The 27,883-nt window shown below is 37.1% G+C and overlaps 1 protein-coding gene across 2 annotated transcripts; it reads left to right on the top strand.

The window, feature by feature from the left end:
* Positions 1-6,554: 6,554 nt before the first annotated feature.
* On the top strand, positions 6,555-26,108 carry LOC140156083 (uncharacterized). 2 transcript variants are annotated; one of them, XM_072179201.1, is made up of 3 exons: positions 6,555-6,627; positions 7,482-7,766; positions 21,514-26,108. In XM_072179201.1, the coding sequence occupies exons 2-3, from the start codon at positions 7,658-7,660 to the stop codon at positions 22,416-22,418; spliced, it is 1,014 nt and encodes a 337-aa protein (XP_072035302.1). In that variant the 5' UTR covers positions 6,555-6,627; positions 7,482-7,657; the 3' UTR covers positions 22,419-26,108. The 2 variants fall into 2 exon arrangements, with proteins under 2 accessions (XP_072035302.1, XP_072035300.1); XM_072179199.1 differs by lacking the exon at positions 6,555-6,627 and having other exon boundaries at positions 7,111-7,766.
* Positions 26,109-27,883: the final 1,775 nt, after the last annotated feature.

The raw sequence follows: 27,883 nt of genomic DNA, 5'->3' as shown, positions 1-27,883 counted from the left end.
GCAGAGAGATGGGGCGGTACATAGATGACCTGGGAAAACACCCTTGAAGAAGCAAAGCTCAAACAACTGGCTGAGTGGTCTTGCAAGTTTTGCGCTACACTCCTTCAGGATTCTTGCAGTTGCAGGGATTTCATCAGGACCAGTAGCTTTATCTGGTTGCAGATTTTTGAGAAGCTTCCTGACATCTTTGACCTTGAAGGCTATCTTTTCCATTGAGCATGTTGTTGAATGCTGAACATCAGGAGCAGATTCTTCTGCGCTGTAGTGTAGACTTGACGCCCATCCTTCAGCACTGGTATATCTACTCTGGAGGACTTAGGGATCAAATCAAAACTCGACCGCCGGTTGCCCGCCGGTTCCGGGCGGTTCCGTCCGGTTGGCAGAGGTCATTGGTAAATGAATATTCAAGAATGCATGAGTAGCAACCGCCGGTTGGTTTAAGCACATAACCGGAGAGATTAACAAAATGTCGATATGTTTATTTCGCGATCACAATAGCGCATACTTGAAATTTCACGATCACAATAGCGCATACTTGAAAGTACTACACGATGATCGATTTTTCTTAGTCGTGTGTCTATTGGCATGTCATCAAAGCAAATTAATTTTGGAAATGATTTTGCGTTTATGGTTAAAATTGTTTGAATATATCACCATTGTTTAGATCAGTTAATTTCAGTTCAGAACAGTGTTTCAATGATTTCTATAGGTTAAGTAATTTAGAAGTTGTTAATTTATAATTTTGTGATTCACATAGGCCTGTATTAGTTCAAATCTGCCTCCAGAAGACATGATGCGTGCATAAATCTCAAAAAATCCCCAGTTGAAGTGATATTGATGGACTCAATTGCTTTGTACTTCAACTGGGGATTTCATTTGTGATTTATGAAAAAAAAATTGCAACTTCAATGCTAAAATGAATAAAATTGAGGACAATCATGTCCTAAAATCGTGCCAAAGGAAGATGCATATAGGCCTTTTACAACTTTTGGTTATTTTAGTCCCGGTAGGCCTATAGCTGATCTAGCACTCATATGGTTTTATGATTATACTCCTCATTTTTGAGATTCAAGTTCAAGATCGAGATCTAAAAGTGGACTTCTCGCAAATCTACTCACAGAATGGCATTACCGAGATAGAAGCGCGTGGCAATTTGGCATTTTAATACTATGGGGCTATCAATTTCTTCGGAATAGGGGTCCCAAATTTACAAAAAGTCGGCGTCAAAAAAATTGCGATTCCCCCTATTTTGGCAAAAACAATTTTATGATCCCACAACCGACACACCCCTAAACAGGCTAAAATTGTATTGAAATCAGTCTTTTTGAATAAAATAAACAGACTATCCGTTGCTTTTCTTATGACACATCTCATACTCTCACCCTCTTTCCACATCTCCCCATCCTCCCGCTTCCTTTTCCTTCTTTCTCTCTTCTTTTTCTCTCTTCACCCTTTTTCTTTCTTTTCTTTTTTTTTCTTTTTTCCCTTCCTCCTTCTTGCCTTCCCCTTGTTTCCTTCTTTCCTTCCTTCTTTCCTTCTTTCTTTCTTTCTTTCTTTGATTCTTTTTGATTTCTTTGATTCTTTTTGATTTCTTTCTTTCGATTATAAACACAGTTTATGAAAAATGTATTACCGAGGTAAAATAATTAGAAATAAATAGACCAAGTCTCTGCTTATATTTTATCAAAATAAAATGCTAAAAGTAGCTACATTGATTGAGAAGAACTCCGAGAAAGGAAATCGATTATTCCTATTGTACTAAATTTGAAAAGAAACCACTTGAAATCACCCCAATCACTCACTTGATGATACCAACCGGCCATATGAACCAGGGTGTGACGACTGACCTCATTACTGTGTATATTTTACAACCGGACGGAACCGCCCGGAACCGGCGGGCAACCGGCGGTCGAGTTTTGAATTGATCCCTTACCAGACAGCTGCTGTGGCTGCCATCTGAGAGTTCATCCCGCAACTTGTTGTTATAACTCCTTCTGGCTACCTTCTCTGCGTGATTGCATTCCTTTCTACCTTTTGTAAACTTATCCTTGTTTTCCTTGGTGTTGTTCTTTTTTAGCTTTTAGCCTGAATAAGCGGCGCTTCTTGGTTGCTGCTCGTTTGCAGTGGTCATCAAACCATACCCTGTCACCAGTCTTTTTGGAATCAACCTTTGCTGGTATGGAAATCTCCTTTAAATCACTGATAGTAGTGGTGATGTTGATGAAAGCTTCATCAGATTGGAGTGCATAAGACCAGTCTGCAGATGCAAGAAAACATCTCATTCCCCAGTAGTCAGCCTTATCGTACTGTCACACTTTGCGCTTGTAGGGTTTATCTCTGTACAGCGGCACGTTCAGTTTTAAATGAATTGGACCATGGTCTGAAGTACCTAGTCTTGCATGTACTGTGCAGGTGGCATCTAGATCAGTGATGACCACGGGGTGATGATCAAGTCGAGAATCTGGTCTTCCCGGGTAGGTTCTTTGACAAATTATTGTGTTAGACCAGGAGCATTACACATCTCAAGTGTGCGGCGTCCAGCAGCATCTGTTGTACGGCTGCCAAGCCATTCCTCGTGGTGGAAATTGAAGTCGCTAAGAAGAACTACTGATTGTGCATTGAATTCAAGTGGTGGAGTTCAGATAGCTTATGATATCACTGTTAGCACTAGGTGGTCTATAGACAGCAGCAAAGAGTATTTTCTGTGACTTCATTGTTACTGAGAACTACATCAGCTCTATGCCCTCTGGATCAAGAGCACTGTCATGAAATATGGCGATACCTCTGGGCAATATAATAGATGGTGATCCCTCCTTTGTTGGATGTAGGTCTGTCTCTACGACAGCTGAGGGAGTATCCTGGTATGCAGTCAGCACCATCATTCAAAGTAGCATCCAAGAAGTTGTCCACGTCTCCACGATGACAATAATGGATGGCTTTAGTTCATGACACAGATTGGACAGCTCACCTATGTTTGAACGAAGATCCAAAAACTTGAGATGGTCCAGCGCCGTGCAGCCGCGTGCAGCAAGATTCACATTACACAAATATCGTCGCACCGACATAGAACACTTGACACTAGTGTTCTGTCTCTGTTTCCAAGATTAGTTCGTGTTCTTATTTCCTTATGTCTTTCTATGTTTCATTTGAACACTGATGTTCTTGTAGTTTGAACACTGATGTTCTGAAATATTTTAGAACACTTATTACACATGTGTCATGTGTTCAACTGTATCTTATGAACACGTCTCATGTGTTCAGTGTTCTAAAAATAAGTTGAACACGTACCGGTCAAAAAACCGTTACATTAATGAACGCGTTCCATGTGTTCTGGCCAATTTACAGTGTGGAATGCTCAAAACTCTTTCATGGCCTGCTCTGTCACAAAGAAGACGGAATGCAAGACTTTCAATGTTTTATAAAATGCATCACAACCATGTTGCTGTTGTCCCCAGTCAGTTTATCACATCCAAAAACCACACGCGCTCCGAAAACACACTCGCTTACCACATACCACACTCCCGTACTGATTATCATAGAACCAGCTTCTTCCCCCGTACCATCTGGGAATGGAATCTTCTACCCGAAGCAGTCATCAAAGCACAATCACCAGCAGCATTTAAGGAAACCCTAAATAAGTTGGACTAAATAGCACCCCGCACACACTCCGTGTCTGAGCCTAGCTTCATCAATGAAGTTGACACTAATTTGGAAGAAGAAGAAGAAGTACACTGTAAAAGTCATAGAACTTGACACTAGTGTTCTGTCTCTGTTTCCAAGATTATCAAAAGATGTCTGCATATCCATACTAAAATTTGCCTTAAATAGTGTCTCCTTACCTAGCACTATCACAAAAAGGAAACATTGTTATTTGATTTTGAAAAATAAGACAACATTTTCGAAACTTGAACACGTGTAACACCTTTTGAACACTTGACACGTGTTCTTATTTCCTTATGTCTTTCTTTGTTTCATTTGAACACTGGTGTTCTTGTTTGAATACTGATGTTCTGAAATATTTTAGAACACTTATTACACATGTGTCATGTGTGTTCAACTGTATGAACACGTCTCGGGTGTTCACACTAGTGTTCTCTAACTAAGTTGAACATGTGTCTTGTGTTAAAAAAACCGTTACATTAATGAACGCGTTCCATGTGTTCTGGCCAATTTACAGTGTAGAAGTAGGCCTATAATTATTGTATATACCGGCAAAGAGAAGTCAACATTATTAAAAGCCTTTGCATCGGGGCTTGAGATTGGAATTCCAGTTTCCTTTCTCACGAAGTAGTATAAGAGAAAAATTGTACAATTGTGTTTGGGAGTGGCCTTCTCTCCTTTCACCTTTTCCTTGCTATTTTCTTCCATTTCTTGCTTTGTTTATCAACGCTATCTAGGCCAGCATGCATTTTATTAGCCTACACTGGCTGTCCATGCTTTTTTTTTAGTATGAGTAGTATGAGCTTGGAACGGTCCACGGATTTCCCATGGATTAGCATGTGTCCCTCACGGACAAACCTGGGTAAACAAACAAACAAACAAACAAAATCGGAATCTTTGTTGATTTTGACAACTGTATGTGACATTTGACCTTTATCTTGTTTAATTATATAACTCGTTATGTCGTGATCGGGTACGGGTATTGGTAAACTCCGAATAACGTAAAGATTCATTTGGAGTAACCATGTATAAACTTCCAGGACCACATACAGGGTGTCCAAAAAAAAAGAGGCCCCTCATTGCGCCCTCTTTTTTGCCTATTTTTGAAAACTTGATCAAATATATATTAATTGTTAGCTTTAATAAACCAAAACAATTATTTCAATCGGCTCACAACTGTTGAAGATATGCCCTTTTAAAGACAAGTACCCGTTTTCACTCTGTCCACGTGGTTGGGTTGGGCTGTGGAGTGGCCTGCAAGATCACCATCAGACCTCACACCACTTGATTTTTCTTCATTTGTGGCAAAATCCAAGATCTTTGCAAACATATTACTGTTATATTCGCAAATATCCGGCGCACAAGGTTGGTACGCAACGCAATTGATGCAATGAGGACTAGGGCTGAAACATGTATTCGTCGAGGAGGCAACCAGGTAGAGGGCAGAGCAGCACAGTAAAGTCACTTCAAAAGAACCAAAGACAAACTAAACAGCCTTTTTCAGGGCTACCTTTTATTCCAAAAAGAGAAATGACTTATGTTGTCAAAAAAGAAGTCCCATCCTTCATCAATTCCGCCCAAATTAATGCACTTAACAAAATCCATAACCCATAAGCCGACCGGTAAAGCCCATTCCCTAAAATAAAGTTGTTATTTTATAAAGTTATCATCGAGGAATGTTTTATATTCATGCATGGTATAATGCACAATCTTTGAAGTAGCCAAACCTCCTCCGTGGACAGAGTGAAAAACGGATACATTTCTTTAAAAGGGCATAATCTTCAAAAGTTATGAGCCGATTGAAATAATTGATTCGGTTTATTAAAGCTAACGGGTAAAGGCTTTTTTACATACCAACATTATACTAAATCAACTTTTCTAAAATAGGAGAAAAAGAGGGCGCAATGAGGGGCCTCTTATTTGGGGGACACCCTGTATCTGAGCATACGATGCATTTCTGCCAATAACAATGTTTTCTATCTGTCAGATTATAATTATTGTTTCTGGATTATAAATCGCAAACATTGCACGGGATTTCTCTTGCCGGTCGTTTGACTTTGAATTATTTGTTGAATTTAATTTGAACTTACTGCACACGCATCGTGCGCACCCCGTATTTGTCTCGGTCCCAGCCGGTTTGTGTGACGAAGGAGCACAAATCGGCTGGGACCGAGACTAACCCCGTATTACATCCCCGATTGTACTGTGTGCTATCTTCGGTAGACAGCATTTATCTCTGATGGCCGGTATCTGCGCTTTGCTACATTTTGCTCACGGTCTTATGTTATAAATACATTTTGTTTTATAATAACTCAAGTGACAACAGTGTAGCTGTGTCTTTTGCAATCACACATTCAACAAAATTAAAGTTCGGATAGCAGACTGTACTTAATTAGCCTATATATAACAAGATCATGAAACAACAAAACAATACCCATGCATGAAGCTAGAATCGTTCCTATACCTTCAACATGTCCAATATTAATGAACTATCTGAAAATCAGTTAGAAGACTTCCGTGGTCGTATGCATGGTAGATAAAATGTTTTTGATTGAGGTTCAACAATGGTAGGTTTCAGGCACAACCAAATTCAAGGTCGTGTTTTGAGAATAGTCTGTCATCCTGACACAAAATGCCATTTATTACTTTGGTATTCAGTCCGTATGACTAGCCTGGCGTGAAAAGCGTCTATTCACTCGAAATCAGTGAGTTACAAAAAGAGACGGTATTAACCATGTTAACCCTGTATAAAAAGACAAGAAAATCCGCCAGCCAGCTAGCTAGCTAGAACTCGGTATTTCAGTCATACTAAGGACGTAAATACAAACGCTGCAAATGGTGCTCGGCGAATCTTTTTTTTAATGAGCAGTATTAAATTAGCAGTCTGATTATCCTGTGGCATGTGGTCATAATGTACAATTCGAATGGGTTGTCTTGATGGCTTCGAAGATTCGGTTTACTATTATGGTAGTGCTTTAGGCCTATACTATAGTAGGGTTGTGAAGTTGAATAAAGAATTTTTCGTTTTATTCTTTTTAGGCCCATTTTCAGGGTTGAATTCGGCAATACACGACAATTCGCTCATTCACAAACAAAACAAAAACATCACCATCACCTCAACCTATCTTAAAGTTGAGTCGCACTCGAAGTTTTCCGTTAAAAAATTGAAGTAACTTGTGTGTATGTAAGTTTGTTTGTTTGTTTGTTTGTTTGTTTGTTTGTTTGTTTGTTTTCCTCATGTTGAGCACTGGATTGGATGATCATACGGAGTCCGTTGGCACCACCGATCGAAGCCCAGCAGCCACGGGGTTTGCATTCTTTTTCAAAGTAGCCTATCATAACCCTATCATAAACCCATGGAGAAAATGGTTCAAAATGGTCTATTTGGTAATACCCGAGGCGATTTGAGATTTTTTGTTAAAAGAATATATAAAGAAAAAAAAATGAAGGCAAAAACAGGCAGCTCCATATTATGGATGGTTCTGCATTCAGGTGTATACGATGGATGGCCTTATTGTCAGCGGCAGGGTGATCAACCGTGTCAGTTTTCACTTATATTCAATAGCAACAGGTTGAGAGTGAGGGATACTTACGGCTTACTGCGACTTGTTGTGTGGCTAGGTAGCATATCTACACGCACTTACAGGCCTATTTATAACGCTGATCTATATTGATAGGCCTAGCTAGCTGTCTCTGGACTCTGAAGGACCGAACCTCGCGTCGCCCGCCCGTAAGAGACATTTTCGGCAATACTGATGTAATAGCTGCATGAAAACAAATTTGATCTTAATATTTACTTTCACTTTAAAACTTTTCTAAAGCTTTGAAGTACAGAACTTCTGAACTGCATGCAGTGTAGACCAAGACCGCTCCGTCCACTGCAGCCACGCCTACTCAGCTTATTGATCCAGTATACTTTGGTTTGGATCCACTTAGACCTACTTGACTCAATCCCCGTACATCGATTACCACAGGAGCATTTGATCCTTCAGTCTTGATGATGTCTTGGCCGGTACCGTACACTATGCTACCATTCCCTCGCCCTCTGCTGATTCAAGCACCTCAGGACACGGATCTACCAATAGATTTATCCGTCAACTCGCTTGGTAAGTCAAATAGTTTTAAAGATTCTGTTTAAAAGGTTAATATATAGGAAGTATAAGAAGGCTTATTATAAATCTGAACTTGGTGACAAACTTCAGAAAACTTTTAAGTCAACAGGTAAAAAATTGTGTTTGACCAGTAGTGCTATGAAATTATATTATTGGTTGAAGAGCAAGATGTTTTGCAATAGTGCAGTCACTGTGTATCTGTAAGGTAACTTGTTGAAAATTTTAACTTCAAACCGACGCAAACTTGAACAAAATTGCAACATTAAAACATGTTTTCAGGCTTATTTAATAATAAGGCGAAATTGAGACGAAGCGTCTATTTCGTCTCAGCTTAATTATGCATTATTCTATTCATTTGTTAATTGAAATACTATAAGCTGCTACATAATCTACACATTCTCTTCGTTGTGTCTTTGTACTTTATCTGATCTTTATCATAGTCTTTCCATGGATATGCCTTGCAAGTGCCTATCTTTATGTCTTTCCATGGATGCCTTGTAAGTGCCTATCTTTATGTCTTTCCATTGATATGCCTTGTAAGTGCCTATCTTTATGTCTTTCCATGGATATGCCTTGCAAGTGCCTATCTTTATGTGTTTCCATGGATATGCCTTGTAAGTGCCTATCTTTATGTGTTTCCATGGATATGCCTTGCAAGTGCCTATCTTTATGTGTTTCCATGGATATGCCTTGCAAGTGCCTATCTTCCTCTTTCACTTATTTTCGCTCCCCTCGTCTCCCTTTTCTGTTAAACAAAGTTTAAAATCCAAAATGGTAAAAGGAACAACTTGCAAGCTGCATCCTTGGGATGATAACTTAATAAGAAACATTGTCTTTCTCAAGGTGACAATAAATCTGCGTACACTTTTAATCCAATTAACTCAAATCCTTTCGTCATTATGGTCACATTCAGAATGTTTGTAGAAACGAAAATTGGTATTTCTAATATATTTCATACTGCCTGAATAATCTAACCAACACAGCCAACCTTGGGCCTTCATCTTAGGATTACTGCACACAATACACTTGTAATTTAAAGACCTTTTATCTTATATTTTAAATGAGAATTATGTTCAAATAATTTCAGACCTTTATAATGCACTCAAAAGTGTTCACACAGTATGTCCATGCTAATTTATTCGTGGTGTCTGTCCTTCCTATCTGTCTTCACATAATTCCTCACATTGTGCCATCTTTTCTGCATGATTATTCGTTCAATTTGAATAACTCATAAATCTCCCTTTTCTCTTCTCAAGGACCGTCTTTTCCTGGGCGTCCTTTAATATGTCATCCCCGTGCCTCATACCCGGGGTAACCCACCCCACACGTTCCTTGACACACTTACCCATCATCATGTGTCTTCTTTCCGTATTTTTGTTTGTTGGGGTGTTTGTTTGTTTGTTTGCTTGCTTGTTTCGTTTTTTGCCTTACAAACACGTGTGCTTTGAAAAGGGTGTTTTCGCCAGCCCATTCGGGGCTGGTACCTGTTTCAGGTTTGGGGTCAGTTTACTCAAGAGATTATATTTTAGTTTTATTGGAATGATTTTTTTTTTTTACTTTTTGTGGTTAAATTTTTTTTTAAATATTTTAATTCGATTTGTTAGGAAAAGTAAGTATGTTTTGCCGTTTCAACGAATGAAAACGAGTGAGTATTACCAAAGTTATGTTTGAATTAATATGACTTTAAAAGTTTTAGGTATAGGCCTAAAATGTAACAATAATAGTTAATATACAGCATCATATGGTCAGCAGAAGAAAAGTATGTCATTTCAGTGTCTTTGACCCGGGGTCCTTGACCACTGAACAGCGTGATATCATGTTGATAACAGATCTAAGAATCAAAATCTTCATCATATGGACCATATTGATGTCAAAGTAATTATCTATCCTATCCTGTGTCGTTTTATGGATAAAAATGACTCAAAATGCTATTGATGAAATAGTTGCTATCATAAACATCAGTTTTGCCTTTTCAACAGGAAAAATCCGATGCAAAATAAAGTTTTTAGGGCCTAGCTATAATATGGGCATAATTTATGCATGTAGGCTATAGTATTGAACAATGTGCCCATTTGACATGCACTTATAGATAAATATGGTTATGTGTAGACAATGTGTTGCAATTTTGTTCTGGTATACCAGAACGAAATTCAAATTTCACGATTACTTTGCTAAACGAATTAATCTGCAAGAAATATTTTGTACATAAACATTATGTAGCCAGAGGTTTCCAGTGATATAAAAATCTCAACTTTTTTGAGAAAAGTTAGGGGATGATGCTGTGGATCACGAAATGCCCTTTTAACTAAAACCTGCAGTCAGTGCAGTGTAGTATTTGTGACGTGGTATATCGAAAGCAGACACTTTTGGGCAGGATGGTAAATGGAGAAATAGCCAAAAATCTACCCGGGGTGATTTTTTCACGATTTGGGTTTATGATGTTATTAATGTTTAAAAGATTGTCTGATCGTTTCAGACCGGAATATAACTGGCATAAGTTGTATTTTTGAGACATTTTTCAAGGTAATTCCTACTCTCAACACTTGTCAATAATATTTTTAAAGGCAGCTTATCTATTATTAATATTAAAGGCCCATTCAGTGATTTGCTCATCCGGACGATCGTAAAAATCATCAAAATTTTGGTACCGTACCTTTGTCATTACATAGATGTGCTAAGTCTGCGAATGGTTCAGCCAAAAGCCGTGTAGGCCTATTTAAGACAAAATAAGACATTTTACACGAATCTGTATTTTTAGATACTGACAGTATCTAAAATTAGCTACAAGTATTTTAATGGCGGGGCTTGAACTTCCTCAGTACTGCTGTTTTCTTCATTTTTGCCAAATTTGGCATTTCAAAAATACCAAATGACAATTTGAACGACTTAGGCCTATCCTTCTCTTTTAAGCAATTTATAAACAATTTTATTTTTTTTACTCTTGCGCTGGGATCACTGAATGGGTCTTTAAGAAATGTGGCGTATCATGTCAAAAACAGACATCTTTTGGACAGCTTATAAATTTGGAGGCTTTCACATAAAGAGCTATTTTTTGCTCCACAACGCCGTTTTCCCCAATAAAATCGGACATTCCTAAGCGAAGAAATTGAGTTATGGTATTAAAAAATTGGAAATTGAAATATCGTGGGTAAAAAGCTGAAAAGACAAATAAAACCAGGACAGAACAATTTAGAGAACAATAATGAATTAATAATAATGAACAATAATGAATTAAACAGTTGACAGGAGATTAGGAGTTAATGTTTTCTGCAGTTTCAGTGTACATCTTCTCACCGTTGATGGTTTGGTGGACTGTCATGTAACATGGATGTAGTAAGCCGTGATCCTAAATATGCCTTTCACATTGACCAAAACTAATTACAAGACCTCTTCTACATTGAGGCTGGCTTTCCCTTTTAAAGGGAATTTTTATCAAAAGAAAGGCCATGGCTGTGTGAGTATTGATTGGTTGTTTGTTGTTTTACTTTGTAATTGTCTGATGATATTGACCTAAACATGCTGAAAGAAAAAACTTCTTTTTTTTTCTTTTCAAAAGAAAAAATCAATGGTAGGTTCCTCTTTCCAATGTTCTCTCTCGGTAGGAAGCGTTTTCTATATTCACATGATAAATGCGGCGCGGCTCTTGCTAGAAATTGAAGAGCACAGTGGTCCTTCGTGAAATAAACGATTCAAACTCATTTCAGTTATGGGTTGTTGTTTCTTTGTTTTGTTTTGTCAGAATTTTCGTTTTGCCTAATCGGTTTGTTGTTTCATGTTCTTTCACTCTCCTGCAATTCCAGTGATTGCAAGTACCAAAAACGACGCAATATTATGTATTTTTGTTTTTGCAAAACTGAGATCTTACTCCTGGATCTTAACTTAAGTCGCATATCTGATAATTTTATGATTTCTTAAAAAGAAGGTGCTGGATTCCCTATTTTGCAAGACATTTTTCCACCCCATACCCCAATGTTGAAAAGAAAACTATGCCACTGGCTATGATCATATTGATTGCAATTGTGCATTACTTTTACTTATTCAGTTATTTAATTTTCTCTGCCGTTACCCGTGGAGTAAAATCCGACTTCCCCCCTGCATCCACATGATTTAATATTTCTTATCGAATATTTACTGAGCCATAACATTAGTCCATCTTCGTGATAATCTGTACATTATTGTGCACTTTCGGTAAATAGCCCATTTTGGTATTATCTATCGCAGACATTCTCAAGAGTCTTTGGCATTATAAGACGATTTGATGAGATTTTGATATTGTCTCGTATATGGTCCTCAGAATCAGCTCAATGACTGTGTCAGACGTGCAGAAATCACAAAAGCTTATGCAAATTACAGGGCTACTTTAATACTGATTACTGAGTAGCCGGAATTTCTTTGGTTGAGTGAAAGCCACTTCTCAACAATGACAAGATCCCAAAGAAGACATCTTACACTTCCCATAATGCATTTCGTCCATTTCAATTTTCTATAGTAAAACATATGGGGTTGGGCGATAGTGACAAAAAGTAGCGAATAGCACATCCAGATCTTGCAAAATATGTTTATTTCTTGATTATCGCCCAATGTTTAGCCAGTCTCACATGAAAACAAAGCGACGTAATGAGGTGATACATCATGTTGCAAAGGATTCTGGGAAGGGTATAGGATATTCTCTAACAAGATCCGATCTTTGAAAGATCTTTCTTCATTCCAAGGTCCGACGAGATCATAAATATTTTTTGTATCACGTTTAGTTAAATTAGTAAACATTTAATATCTATAACCTGAAGCAACCTCAAAGAAAATTTTAAGAAGACAAAAAATGCAATACGTTGTAAAATTTGAGGAAGAATAATTTCTAGCAACTTCTGACGATCTCATCCCCGGGACCTCATCCTCTCTATAGTATACCGTCATTAACCGACATGTTGAAAAGTGGAAAGTGTTGGCTCGAATTTGGCGTTCATGCCCGGGTATAAAAGTTTACTGTCATCTTTATTGTTGATTATGGTCAAGAAAAACTTTAAAATTACAATGGCATGGACGATGGCTATATGGCTATACTAATCATTTTGGGTATGGAATGGACATAAGTAGCAGAGAATGGAAAATAAATAAATAAATAAATAAATAAATAAATAAATAAATAAATAAATAAATAAATAAATAAATAAATAAATAAATAAATAAATAAATAAATAAATAAATAAATAAATAAATAAATAAATAAATAAATAAATAAATAAATAAATAAATAAATAAATAAATAAATAAATAAATAAATAAATAAATAAATAAATAAATAAATAAAGTAAGTGACAGAAGGTGACAAATGAGGAACTACTCATCAAACACAAAACGTTTAAATGTCGGGTTGGGTATAAAAACGTTTTAATAAGGCCAAGTAAAAATAAAAATATGTTTCTCGTCCGGGTTTTTGAAAATTAGGAGGATGAGTATGGCTATACTAATCATTTTGGGATCGTCGATATCTTATGTATGCGATTGAGCTCTAATTTATTACTTTTTTGCTCGGTTTTTATAGCTCAAAACGAGTCCCTAACTTCTATGAAAATCTTCCAGAGCGAACAAAATAACCCTTTGTACAAAGTGAACAAAACACACTCAAGAATCAGCGACCGAAAATGAATCGGTAATTGTGAAATGACTATTTTGAATGGATATATTATTATAGGCGTAACAATAAATCGTGTTAATCTGGATGGATATTGGAACAGAAAGTCCTTCAGATATTTTGGGATGATTTATCGTCTTTCGATTTTGAGCGCATACGTGATGGACTAGAACGAGTGTACTGTATAACCATGATAACCAGAGAAGATGAGGCTTCTCATAAACAAATATTGATTTAGTTAAAACTTAAAACTGAGGCCCGACAAAGGTCTTCTCTGAAGATTTATCAAGGGCGGATCGATGGCGGGATCGATGTTGTTGATACAAAACATACAAACAAATAAAGAAAACATACATAGGGATAAACTGAACATGATAAACCAGTACTTCATGCACTGACTGACCAGACGTGATTGGCTTATTTGTACGGTCGCCCGATCCGCATGGAGACACACTTGTGCCCCGATAGGACCAGCCAGGCTCAAGCAAAACGGTGCGACACAGCCTAAAGTTTAGTTTAGGCTAAAAATTAATATCCCGCACAACCATGACAACGGCTGAGCTAAGCTGCGGGTGACAGGTGACACTATGCAGACGGGGATATAACAGATTTCTCTTCAACTTGAAGAGAAATCTGTTATATTGTTCATTGAATGAACCGGATATTCTCATTAAATTGACAAGAAACTTTGAATATTTTGTCTTGTCAGACTTAACAGAATCGTGTCAAAATGAAATGGTCAATTAAATAATGAGTTGGAGATCTCATCAATTTGAATGGTTAAAATAAAAACGGAAACTATATTCATTTTGATAATATTGTCAGATCAAAGCGACAATCAAAATGAACAGTATATCTCATCAAAACGAATAGTTACATGATCAAAAATAAATGAGCAGGGATTCTAAAAAATGAATAGTACGAAATTAAAATGTGTGGGGAATTGTGTATAGTATGGGATCGACGGATCTCTGAATTTGATTTTCGCACTCGGGATCATCGATGTCACCATGGTCACTGTAAATGGGCTAGTACGCACTCTTGAATCACATCTATACGTGCTATCTTCCGTAGACAGCATGCGTGATGATGCGGAAGATAATTGAATGACTTTCTGTAATTTTTATATGATGGCCTAATTCTTCGCATTATTGATAATATAAATTCCCATTTCCCCATTACAAACCGGATTTTACACTTTCAGTTGTTAACAAGTAATTGGAAAAATCAGGGGTATATAGTACAAAAGAGTTAAACATGCATTCCTAGACACATGACGGAAGTTAAAAAAAGTATTCTAAATTAATTTCAGTGCACAATGGATACCGAGACCCTCCCAAACAAACTTCAAAAGCAGGCAAACGGTCCATCTTTAGAATTGAATGGATATATAAGTAGCAGAGAATGGAATGAAAATAAATAAATAAATAAATAAATAAATAAACAAACAAACAAACAAACAAACAAACAAACAAATAAATAAATAAATAAATAAATAAATAAATATTTATAAATATAAATAAATAAATAAATAAATAAATAAGGAACTACTCGCCACAAAACGTTTTACAGAAAACGTTTAAATGTCGGGTTGGGTATAAAAACGTTTTAACAACATTCAAAAAAACATTTTGGAAAACTTGACACAAAACATTCTAAACAGAATCTTGTTTAAGTGTTGACAAATTATTTTGTAAAAATGTTTGCCCAAAATATTTTACAGTAACATTTATAAACGTTTTTATGACCTTTATATAACCCGACATTTAAATGTTATTAAAGCAGTTTGAATAAACGTTTTATCAAGAACATTTTTATGTTCGCTGGGTATACTACGTGGAATAAACCAAGGTCCTACTATAGAAGAAACTCAATGAGACGTAAAGGCTGATCCTCCGGAATACTGATGTGTTTAGTTCAATTTTCTTGGAAGATGCGAACTAAATGCATCAGGATATTGTTCATGGAAGCCATTAAGGGGGTACTACACCTCTCGATAAATTTGTGTCTATTTTTGCATTTTTCTCAAAAACTAATAACACAGTGGTAACAAAAGTTATGTATATTATAGGGGCAAGGAATCCAATTACTACACTGGAATTTCAATGACCCAAGACAAGCGGTTTGTTATTTATGATCAGAAATAAGGTACCGCTAGGATGTACCTCGTTTCCTATCATATATACTGAACCGCTTGTCTTGAGTCACTGAAATTTCAGTGTAGTAATTGGATTCCTTGCCCCAATAATATACATAACTTTTGTTACCAGTGTGTAATTATTTTTTGAGAAAAATGCAAAAATAGTCACAAATTTACCACATGGGTGTAGTACCCCCTTAAGGGCCGGCGGTTATACTCAAAGCAGCTGATATCAACAAAATATACTGCGTGGAACTCTCTCTAAAATGAATCAAGGTCCTACTATAGAAGAAACTCAATGGGACGTAACTGATCCTCCGGAATACTGATGTGTTTAGTTCAATTTTCTTGGAAGATGCTAGCCTTGTTCAAGGCCCTCTAAGTTCCCTCCATCATGACCCATGGCCCGCGAAGCAGGGGGGGGCAGAGGGAGCATTCGCCTCCCCCCCCCCCTCCACACACACACACAGTGACACCCCCACACACACTTTTTAGCAAAGTTCGGGCCCTGTTTTCTGTTTAAAGCAATGATTTAAATAGTGTAAATATGATGCACCAAATATCTTTAATTGGACCGTCATTGCACCCCCCCAGAAACCCCTGCGTAGTGGATAAACAAGTGGCCATTTTTTTTGCTTTCGACATTTACCAATTTGTGTTTAACACAATTTATAGGCCTACAATTAAAGGGAAAACTTGTTCACTTGGGCACATCCCCCTCAGACACACCCTGCGTCACGCAAGCTCCGCGGCCATTTATTATTACATTTTAGTATAACTATTTTCGCCCCCCACACTTCAAAAAACCTTCCGCGGGCCCTGTGACTAGCACCAGCGCACTTGAATCCTAGTTTCTAATGTTATCATTACTTTTGGGCTCGCCAGTTCGGTTTTCAGCATATAGGCCTACGCACGATCATTAAATATAGCCGTAATCTGTGGCCCTCGCTGACTTGGCGAGCCCAAAAAAATTCAAACAGGGAGGAAATCTTAGCAGGCCTTGAACAAGGCTAGGAAGATGCGAACTAAATGCATCAGGATATTTTTTATGCAAGCCATTAAGGGCCGGTTTCTCAAAGCAGCTGATATCAACAAAATATAAACATATAAACGCGAAATACGAAAGGGTCACTTCATTCTGTCGTATTGAGATGGAATTTAACGGACGTCCGTGCACTGAATCATAGAAAGGAAAGCCTAGAACAAGGCCTTTATTTTTAAACACGCTATATGCCTACTCCGAGGAGTGAGACACACTAATACACCCCGAGAGTAGCGTCATAGGGCCACTGTGCCCTCCCAGTCGATTTGAAAATCAAAAATCCCAAAGGAAAATTGCTGAAAAACGCCCCCCAATCAGACCCGGTGCCCCCCGATCGGATAATGCTACGCCACTAGGCTCCACCCGAGGAAGAACTTTATAGCGGTCACTGGGTTTTCATAAAGGGCCTCATAGCGTTTCTCGGAGTATGGGTGTTTTGTATAGGGATACACCATGTACCAAATTGGTACAAATATGTGACTTTTCATGGTTATTATGGGCAATTACCACGTCAAGCAAATAATTTAACCGATTGTACCAAATCATAACAACAATACTATCAAGAACAACGGAGTTAAGTACAGTCAACTTTTGAAGTACAGCCGAGATTTATCGATGGTGCAGGTTACGATTCACGCAGCTTCTCTTTTCTACAATTTCTCTTCTCCTTTAAAACCCGGGGGCCTCGCGTCCGTTTAAAAAGGGCTGTATACGCTACGCATCGTAGAGTGATTTTAGTTTAGTTGCGAACAGTGCGCTACATCTAACATCTTTGGTCAAATACTAATAGGCCTAGCTTGTAACTCCTAGCTTGATGAAGTATAAATTCAGCTTAAGGGTAAAGGGGCAATTATAGTCCCACGATTTTGTGTCAGTGCTTTCCCCCGTAACACTGCGTTTTCGGTCTCCGCTGCGTTTCCCTAGTGCCCTGGCACTTTTGAGCTCTACTTCCAGCGGGTACAGGTCACGGCACTGCAGTGGCGTGCGCAAGGGGGGGGCGGGGGATGCCCCCACTTTTGTTGTTCATTCTGGGGAAATCAGTCATTGCCCTCGAAATGACTGATTTCGCCCGCACCTTTCACTCCTAATCAGACTCCATTCGGGGGAACTGCAGTGTCGGCGACACAGGGGGCATGGGGAAAAGCCTCCCCCATTCAGAACTTTTGCCACCCCCAGTTGCCCCCCCCCTCCAGTAAAAACCCAAAATTACGAAAATGTCCACTTTATGCGACAATTTTGCCGTTTTGCACAAACGTGGTTGATTCCCTCCTGAAATTCACTTTACCCCCAATGCCCCCCCAAAAAAAATATATATATATATATTCTTGGCGCCGCCAGTGATTTTCATGCATGTGAAATAAAATGTAAAATCTAACCAACCTCTGTTAACACTTTCCTTGTACAAAGGTGTACATCCCATGTTATCGCGAAGTCTTTAATACGCCTTTGCAGAATGAGCGAACCGTTGAACCGTCACTTAATTACCACTGGATTTTAACTTGGCCTTCACGCCAAATAATAACAAAAGTATTCATCACATTGCGTTGAACTTAGATTTGAACTTCAACCAAAGAAAATAATAATATTTATACCATTTAAAGAAATATGAGTCGGTGACACGCTTTGACACAAACGCATTAAGTGCAGACTTTTAAATGCATTTTGGTATTTCTTCACCGGAAAAGACAACAGGGTGGTCCAAAAAAGAACGTTACCATATCTGAAAGGTTGATTTCTCGGTGTATTGGAGCAGTCTGTGTGTGTGCACTGTGTGTCGGGGTGTCTATCTGTCTGTTCGGCTATGCGTTTCGCCGCGCTTCGACGCATCAATCCGACATTTCGGATATCAAATCAAATCAAATTTATTTATCCAATCATCATGAAAACAATATACAATGAAAAAGTAAATATAAATATAATGTTTATATATAATATCATGTTCCAGCAGCATCGTTATGCCGAAAATGCACCAAACAAATTAACGCATTATAGTAGTTCCTCTTCATGCTAAATCAATGCTTGCATTGAAAAGAGAAAATTGTGCTTCAATGACTTTCCTTTTTTTGTATGAACTTCTGTGAACTGCAGACTTTAATGCGAGGTTAAGGACGGATTTCTACGGATTATGTTGCCATGCCCGGGCTAGGAACAGAACAATTTCAATTCTTGTCATTATGCTTGTCAGTAAAAAAACCCAGCAATATGTGGACAATTATTCCAAGATTTGAACCATATACCACATATTTACTCATTATAACTTACAGTGCCACGGTACAGTGAACGCGAAAGTTCCAAATAGCCTATTAATGTCACAATAAATACACTTTAATAAATACACTTTATAAGGGTAGTGCTCGTACAGAGCTCAGGGTGACGAAATGATTGAAGTAAAACGATCTTGTGGATATATTAAACAAACGAAATTTGTGTGTACAAATAGAACGTTTTAAGGGGGTACTACACCCCTGTGGTAAATTTGGGACTATTTTTGCAATTTTCTCAAAAAATAATAACACACTGGTAACAAAAGTTATGTATATTATTGGGGCAAGGAATCCAATTACTCCACTGAAATTTCAGTGATTCAAGACAAGCGATTCAGTTTATATGATAGGATATGAGGTACATCCTAGCTGTACCTCTTTTCTTATTATAAATAACGAACCGCTTGTCTTGGGTCACTGAAATTCCAGTGTGGTAATTGGATTCCTTGCCCCTATAATACGGATAACTTTTGTTACCACTGAGTTATTAGTTTTTGGGAAAAATGCAAAAATAGACACACATTTATTGAGGGGTGTAGTACCCCCTTAAAGTTTGATAAATTAGAATTAAAACCATGAAAAAATTAACCTCGTCGATATTTTTGAGTCAGCTGATCATATCTCATATGATTTATTGAAGAGTGATTGTTCTAAGGTGAAGAAAAGTCTTTCAACCGCTTGTCCCTGACTCAGACCCACTTTCATTTCGTCTTTTATCAACCATTATTTCCATTTCGTTTCTATTCGCATACACTGATTAGATCAATTCAGTTACAAATTAAATACCGCTAATTATACATTGAGGTGGAGTCCTGTACCGCCTAACTCAAATACACCTGAAATTAATCATGTAATTAATTTTCAACCAAATCTATAAAAATTCAATCAAGTGCTAATATTTCCAATCAATTAAGTTCCTGCCACCTGACATGCTGCTCTTCTCAATGTATAAAAGACTTAAGGCAGGAAGAACCACTAGACCGGTCGTATAGCGCGTTCGTATTCATATAATCATATTTATGCCGATCTTAACAACTTCAGTGATTTATTTACTACCAAAAATAATGTGGAAAAAAATTGACCATAAAATGTAATGTTTTAAGTTGATAGCACTGCAGCAGAGAGTTGATAATATCCGAGAGTAAATCCCAGTTATTTTGTATTATTACTCGTCAAAAGATGTATTGAATCTGTTTCGGCGCCGAGCCTAAACCACTTTGAATAGTTAGGTACTGAAGCATGACTTGGTGACCATGACTTTCAACAGTTTATGATAGAATTGATTCACTTTGAAAGATGGGGTAAAGATTGGAATGAAGACATAAAGTGAAAAAATTATATTGTTATTATTTATTAGGTAGAGCGAATTATATAGGAATTGATTATTGCAGTTGTATTTGGTGACATGGGTGGGTTAATTTATGTGCACCCACAGTGAGTTTAAATTACAAATAAGGTGATTTAATTGAATTCTATACAGATCGTCCAATTAGAAGGTTTCTTGACATTTAGTCCAAACCGTGCATTGAGGATATGTGGTCCCCGGAGGTGGTTCTCCTAGGTGCACGAGGGTGTGGTCCACAGTTTTGGGGTGCCTTTTCAGCGATTTTGGTATCAATGGATGTGTTTTCAGTGAAGACCAATGCGCCTAATTAATTGGGCGCATTTGAGCAAGACTGTCCATAAAAGTACCAACTTTGGACAAAGTTCAGTAGCGTAGCCAGCGGGGGGGGGCTGCCCCGACACCTAAAATGGGGACAGAGAAGCAGAAAATGGGGACAAGAAGAAGGGGAGAAAAGAGAGAAGAGAAGAGAAGAGAAGAGAAGAGAAGAGAAGAGAAAGGGAAATGAGAGGGATAAAGAAGGGGATAAAGAAGAGAAAGAAGAGAAGAGAAGAGAAGAGAGAGAAGAGCAGAAGCGCAGAGGAGATTAGAGGAGATGAGAGGAGAGAAGAGGAGAGGAGAGGAGGGGAGAAGAGAAGAAGAGAGAAGAGAAGAGAAGAGAAGAGAAGAGAAGAAGAAAGGGAAATGAGAGGGATCAAGAAGGGGAAATGAGAGGGATAAAGAGAAGGGAAGGAGAGTGGAAAGAGAAGGGACAGGGGAGGAAGGGGAGGGAAAAAGAAAAGGGAAAGGGAGGAGAGGGAGCATAAAAATAGGGACGATGCGATCGTCCCTATTTTTACGCTCTCACGATGCTGACGTTTGCCACCCCGGACTGACGATGTTGGCTACGCGCCTGGCAAAGTTGGGTGCTTTTTGTGAAAAATTGGTATACTGAGTGATGGGTTGCTGTAGCCCAATTCCAAATAAAGAGTTCAGATGCAAAAAGCAATATTTGATAACTCGTCAAATATAAAGAACATAATAGAAAATATGTATTGTTTTTATCACAGAAAAATACACTTGATTTCTAACATGAGGTTCACTCCCATTTTGAAGGTGACACGATATTATGGAGGGAGCTGTTTTCAGCATCGCTGCCACCCAAACACTATAGTTATCCAACTTATTGTCAGTATGGAAGTACTAGACATGGTTTACTGAAATGACAAAGATCTGAAATCGGGAAGATATTTATTATAGAATGTTAACAAAAATGTCTGCAGGTGGGATCAATCCCAACCATCAATTAACGATTTTTCTTTTCTTTCTGTTTTTATTACAGGTAAAAGCAAATTGCCGACACCGCCACCCACTCCTGACACTCCGATATCCTCCGACATGTCCGATTCATCTCCACGCTTCGACCACCTCTCATTCAGTGTTATCTCGAAAGAACAAGATCGGGCATTTAACTGTAATGATTGCGATTATGCAACCCGTCGTCGAACCAATCTGAAACGACACATTCAATCTATGCACAGTCAACAAGAAATAGTCGAATGCTGTGGTACCAGCTTTCACAGTAAAGCACAATTTCGCGCTCATGTTAAAGAGAGTCACCAGAATGGTTACAAATGTAATTTATGTTCACGCTCTTTCTGTCGTAAAGCCTTACTAAAACGACATATGAGTGTCCATAATGGCATCAAAGAGTTCACTTGTAAATTATGCAATTATGCAACAAGCCACAAGAGTAATTTAGAACGCCACCAGCGGGTCCACAGTCGTCATAATAATGACAACGCATACCACGAAGTTGCGGCAAAGATACCGTTTTCGCCTCATTCACCGTCAGCATTGCCTGTTCCAATGATTCCAATTCCGGAAAGCGCTGCAGCACCTGTAGAAAGTGCAGCCGAGACTAATGAAGAAGAGGAAAAAGAAGGCGTCATGAATGAACCAGAAGACAGCGATCGTCTGCTTGCACTTCGTGTTGCAGCTGAAGAAGTTATCGCTCTCCAAGAGACATCCAAGCTAATGGCTGGGAGCCAGCGCCTCTGCCAATGGCCATATAAATGCGTTCAATGTGTGCAGAGGTTTAAGACACAACAAGCGCTTACACTTCATGAGATTCAAACGCATCCTAACAGAAGGGCTGATGCCTTCTTGTCATTTCCACTCAAATATCAATTGAAGATAGTCTACAACGCCCTCTCACAAGCGCAGGAGAATTCAAAACAAGATTAGTGTGGTCAGACATTCCATAACTGATACTGGCAATTAATAAGAAAATATGCCCGGTATAACTATATAAACTGTCTGCCTCAACAAAATATAACAGGTAATCTATGTGAACCAATATCAATTGATTTTCCTATCATAAGATTGGTTGCAATGTGAGTGAGAATACTTTGGTGAGACAATGCATTAACTATAAATGCAATTTATATTTTTGTCTGCAAATTAAGGTTGCAGGATTTTTTATGTGTCTGGGACTAGATATTAATCATTAACAGTTGGTGAATTTCAGATGTTGGTGTGAGGGCTTTAAGGGTACTGGGTAGCATATTGTTGATCAAAACAGCCAAAACAAATTTCGATTTTCATTATCTAAATCAATGTATTATTGAAAAATAACACTTTGATGTTTTGTAAAAGTTCATTCTACAAATCATGCAGGGTGTCCCAGAAAAATAAGCGGGTGAGTGAATTTGGACATAAGTCAAGAAATAGACATTGGAATCAAAAAAAATAATTTAAAATGTAGCGCGTAGCTCATTTTATCGTGCATAATATACGCAAATTTCATTTGATTCGGTTGACTGTCTGTGAAGAAATTAAAGATTACATAATGCACTCATCAATTCAGTTCAGTCCAAGTTTGATCAACAGGTGCCGTTTTCATACTCGTTCACTCCTTCCTAAAGTGTGTATCGCATTAAATTTAGTCCTCATTTACCATTTTATAATCCGACGGTGTATGTTATTCATGCTTAGATCAAACTTTAATCTTTGATTTCTGCAATTGGAAGCTTCCCAGCTTTGATTCTTTATGTTGTGCAAATATGTGATATTTCCGAAGAACATTTGAGTCAAGAATGACAATGATCAAGTGCTTATCCGCTTTACGGGTGATTTTTGATATCATGCAACATTATATTGAAGTTTTAAAAGATTTAAACTTTGCATTACCATTTCTTGGAAATATTCCAAAAACATTAATGTGTGTGAAAAAACTTTTTTAGACAGCTCGAATTCTTTATGCAATAATACTTTATACAACAATTTTACGACAAAAGATATTTACAAGTACTGAGCATCATCTTACATGCAAGCTTTCATTTTCAATATCGTGCAGTTTTTCAAATTTGAACAAAACCTATTATTTAATGTTTACAAGAAATAGGTTGTTTAAAAAGAACAAAAAGGATTCACCGAACAAAATATAAAACCCATTGACAGTTAACCACTAGTGTCTAGTTCGCATTGTGTTGCACAAAAATAATCTTTTTTTTTTCAAACTTGGAATGAAGTGAATTGACGCATGCGTTATGTTATCGCTCATTTCTTCGCAATCAATCAATCAACCGATTCAAGTAATATTAGCATAAGATGCATAATCAGATGGGCTACACTCTGGTTTTTAAATTTTTAGATTGTGATGATTACTTTTTGACTTCTGTCCAAATTCATTCACCTGTTAATATTTATCTGGGACACCCTGTATACTTCGAAAACTTGCTTGATTTATTATTGTTAATGAGTTATGTACGTTTTGCAAAAGTGTTATTGTTTCAGTCCTCCTCAACATAGCTCAAGAACCACCGAAGCTACAAAAGTATATCTGTGATATTTGAATTCTTCTAAGATCAATGTAATTTTAGCCAAAGCTCACTACCATTCGCAAGATGCTGTGAACCTCCAAATCGCAACAGTTTAAAAAAATGTACTTACGCTGCGGCATACACATCTGAATTTAGAAAATTGTAATTTTAATTATATATTCTGATTCGTTTCTTTTGTAGCATGTGCCAAAGTGATACATGGGTTTTATTCAATATAAATTCCAAGGTATACCTACTATAAATAATGGCCTACCTAAAGAGTGACTTTTCATTATACGCATGAACTAACATTTTCATTTTCTGTATGACAATTGCTGTAAATGAGTTCGTCATTCTCCTGCATACAAAATTAATACATTTGACTGGTGTCATTGTGAGGTATTCTCTTTCAATTTGCGATTTTCATTAATCATGGGCATTCACCGTATTTAAGTGATTTTAAAAGAGAAAACAAGTTTAAGGTGTGTTGAAATACAACTGCAATAATGACTTTGTTGAAGTTCTGAGCCGTACCATATTATGCTTGGGTTGGGTTTGTATTTGTTGCACGCGAAGGTCAATAATGAATAGAAAGTGAATATTTCAGCCGACTATGTATTCAATGAATATGAATATAATCATTATTAATTGCAATATGAATGTGTCATTCTGATAATTAAAAACAAAAGTGTTTATGAACGGCAGGGGATATATTTATTACACTCTTAGATTTAAAAAGCTTCTTGGTTGTCCTGTATGTATAACCTTCAAGATAAAAAGGTTCTTGACAATTGAAAGAACCCCAAAATGGTTCTTTCTGGCCTTTCCAGAACCATTTTCCCGTCTAAAATGTTTCTATGTAGCCTCTATCTTTTCTGTTCTGAACCATTTAAGGTGCCGCATGCAGGACAGCTCAAGAACCATTTTAGGTTCTACTTAGAACCGTTTTTAAATTAAAGATCTAATCTTATTTATCGGGTTCGTATATATTATCATTCATATATGCGTCTTTCTTATGCATCCTCTCCCACTTCCTTTTCTCTGTAACCCTGATGATAACGAGGAACTGTTTTGTTCGATATAATAAACAATTTTAAGCTATTTAATATGTATACTATATACATAGGGCTAAAACGTGGTTTTAATCTAACTGTAAAAATATGTCTTAAGCAAATTGCGTCTAGCGTCTTGTAATGAGACATGTCTTCAACACGGAGAAAACAAATAGAATGATGTCTTGCCTGAAAATACTGTACATCCTGTTAAGCCTGTTTTGAGACGCTTTCCTGCAGTAAGACACGTCTCGATGCAAGACATGACCAACTTACGACACAAAAGGTGATGTCTCCATGAGACACGTATCCGTCTGCCTGGTTAGACATGATTTGAGACGTGCAAGACGAGATTCAATTGAGCAGATATGTCTTAGCTTGTGTCTTCAGCAAAAACTTTTCTTTTTAATTTTTGTTTTTGTTGAAGACACGTCTATGAGTTCAAGGACCTGTTGCCAGAAGCTTGCCGAGTTTGTATAATGTAAGCGCTGTATGTACGGTCTTCTTATGTAAGTAAGATCACTTTGGTAAATTAACTCGTATGGGTTATTATCCTTTATAACTTTGAACATATACTATAGGTTTAAGGTGCTATTTCAAGAATAACCCTTTATATATTTTTGGAATTAACGCAAATATTACGGTATTTTGTGTTGCGAGATGATAAAGGTCAGCTAAATTCTAAATACAACTATATAAGCTCTTTTAAAAACTTCACGAGCATATTCCAACAAATTATTGTATTTTATTCAATTTTTGTTTTTATGCTAAATGTTTCCTCTACTACCGGTATATAACAAATTTCTTATAAAAGTGTATGACCATTGTCAGAAACTTGAGGTGTTTAAGGAGTATTATATAGGCCATTTAAGGGAAGGGGTATGAACGTTTGGACAGTATTTATTGTGTGACATGAGAGCACATCACACATATCGAATTGCATTCTGAATACGAAGAATGTCCTTCTGATATCAAGTAATTTTGATTTTTTGAAATTCGCAACGTAATACACATTTAATGGCAAATCATTCAAAATTGATATTTTTGATATTTAACAGTAGGGGAAAGTGGGGTAATCCCGGGCACCTTTCGTTAAGGCTACACAGGTACAAGATTAAATAAAGTTCATCAGTGAAAATCATATCAATGCAAAGTAGGGGTAATGTTCTAACTAGTAACCAGTTTTTAATAACTCAACATCTATAGTTAATAAGTTATAATTAAAAAACAAAATGGAAGAAAATGATGGGGTAATGCCGGACACGGGGTAATCCCGGACATATGATTGTTGCTAAGAGGGAAAGTGGAGTAGGATGATAATCCCCTGAATGTATTAGGTACATCTGTTACCTCAAGTATACAACTATGGGGGCTGTTGCTGTTGTCTATATTTTCGAAATAACAAGTGTCCGGCATTACCCCATCTGTATAGAGACGCATGTGTGTCCGGGATTACCACTCACGGTCCCGATTTATTTTTTCAGTGCTCGTTCTACTAATCCATTTATAAGATACCAAAATTCATACATCCAGCTAACAATCAAGTATCAAACATAATTTTCATCCATACTTTATCTGTGTCCCTTGTCGCATTAACTATCACCCAGCTAATAAATCACTTTTCAGATAAAAAGTCAAAAATGACAATTTCTGTTTTTTCGTAATTTTCACAAAGAAAGACGAGACCCAAAGCGCTGGTAGTAGTACACGTGAGGTACACCTTGAGGTAGCTAATACCCTAATGTAGTATAATAGTGCCACCCTTCTCCGTTTAGCTGCAATCGACGTGTCCGGGATTCCCCATAGTCCGGCATTACCCCACTTTCCCCTACTCGAAGTAAACTTTATAAATCTGATAATTTATACTTAAAGTGTATGTAGCTGGGATGAAAAGCCGACGATCAATTGAAAATTTTGACCTTTCGTATTGAAGATATGGATTTTTTCCCAAAACACCAAAAAAATTAGGTCTTTTTGGGAAAAAATCCATATCATCAATATGAAAGGTCAAAAATTTCAATTGATCGTCGGCTTTTCCTCCCAGCTACATACACTTTAAGAATGTATCATTAGATTTATAAAATATACTTCGAGGACAGTTATATATCAAAATTTGAAAAATATCAAATTTTAATAATTTGTCATAAAATTTGTATTATATCGTGAATTTCAAAAATGAAAATTATTTGATATCAGAAAGACATGCTTCGTATTTAGAATGCAATTCGATACGTCTGAGGTGCTCTCATGTCCCACAAAAAATACTGTCGAAACGCTCAAAACGCTCATTCCCGATCCCTTAAGAAGAAGAAAGAAAAGTTTGTATCAGAAACTCATGGGCATGAAGATTATGTACAATTGGATCTGCCTCGCAGTCCTACACGTAGGTTTCATATTTGTTTTTGTTTTTAGTTCCCGGTATAGAGAAAGAAAGAAAATCGGCAGCAAAAACCAAAAGAACAGAGTATGTAAAGAAACGCAAACAACAATTAAGAAATATGTATCATTTTTGAAAACAACAACATACCGACGTATAAAATATAAAAATAGTGTTTTTTTACGCGTTTCTGATACAAACTTTTTTGTTATATTTTGTTATTCTATTTTTATACTATATCCCAAGATCTCTTGGATTTCGTATACTCTTGTGACATAAGGTTTCTGTATCAAAATTAACTAAAAATATTGGTGTGCTACAAGAGAATTTTGGTGCATGGTAACATTTTGTATAGACAAGTTAAAGAAATTATGCGTATATGTATAGTTTTTATTACTTATTTTTCTATTGAATTTGGTTGTTGTAATAAAGGAATGGTGGCAATATTAACCTACTTAT

This window comes from Amphiura filiformis, chromosome 6 (genome assembly GCF_039555335.1).
Source record: "Amphiura filiformis chromosome 6, Afil_fr2py, whole genome shotgun sequence".
NCBI classification, from domain to species: domain Eukaryota; kingdom Metazoa; phylum Echinodermata; class Ophiuroidea; order Amphilepidida; family Amphiuridae; genus Amphiura; species Amphiura filiformis.
Note: the sequence above shows the minus strand (reverse complement) of the source record. Positions and strands in the feature narration are given on the sequence as shown.

What these genes read in the sequence shown, in the direction of transcription:
- LOC140156083 (XM_072179201.1), top strand. Translation starts at nt 7,658, where the DNA reads ATGATGTCTTGGCCGGTACCGTACACTATGCTACCATTCCCTCGCCCT. An exon ending in TTTATCCGTCAACTCGCTTG is followed by an intron (nt 7,767 to 21,513) that starts GTAAGTCAAATA and finishes TTTTTATTACAG; the next exon opens with GTAAAAGCAAATTGCCGACA.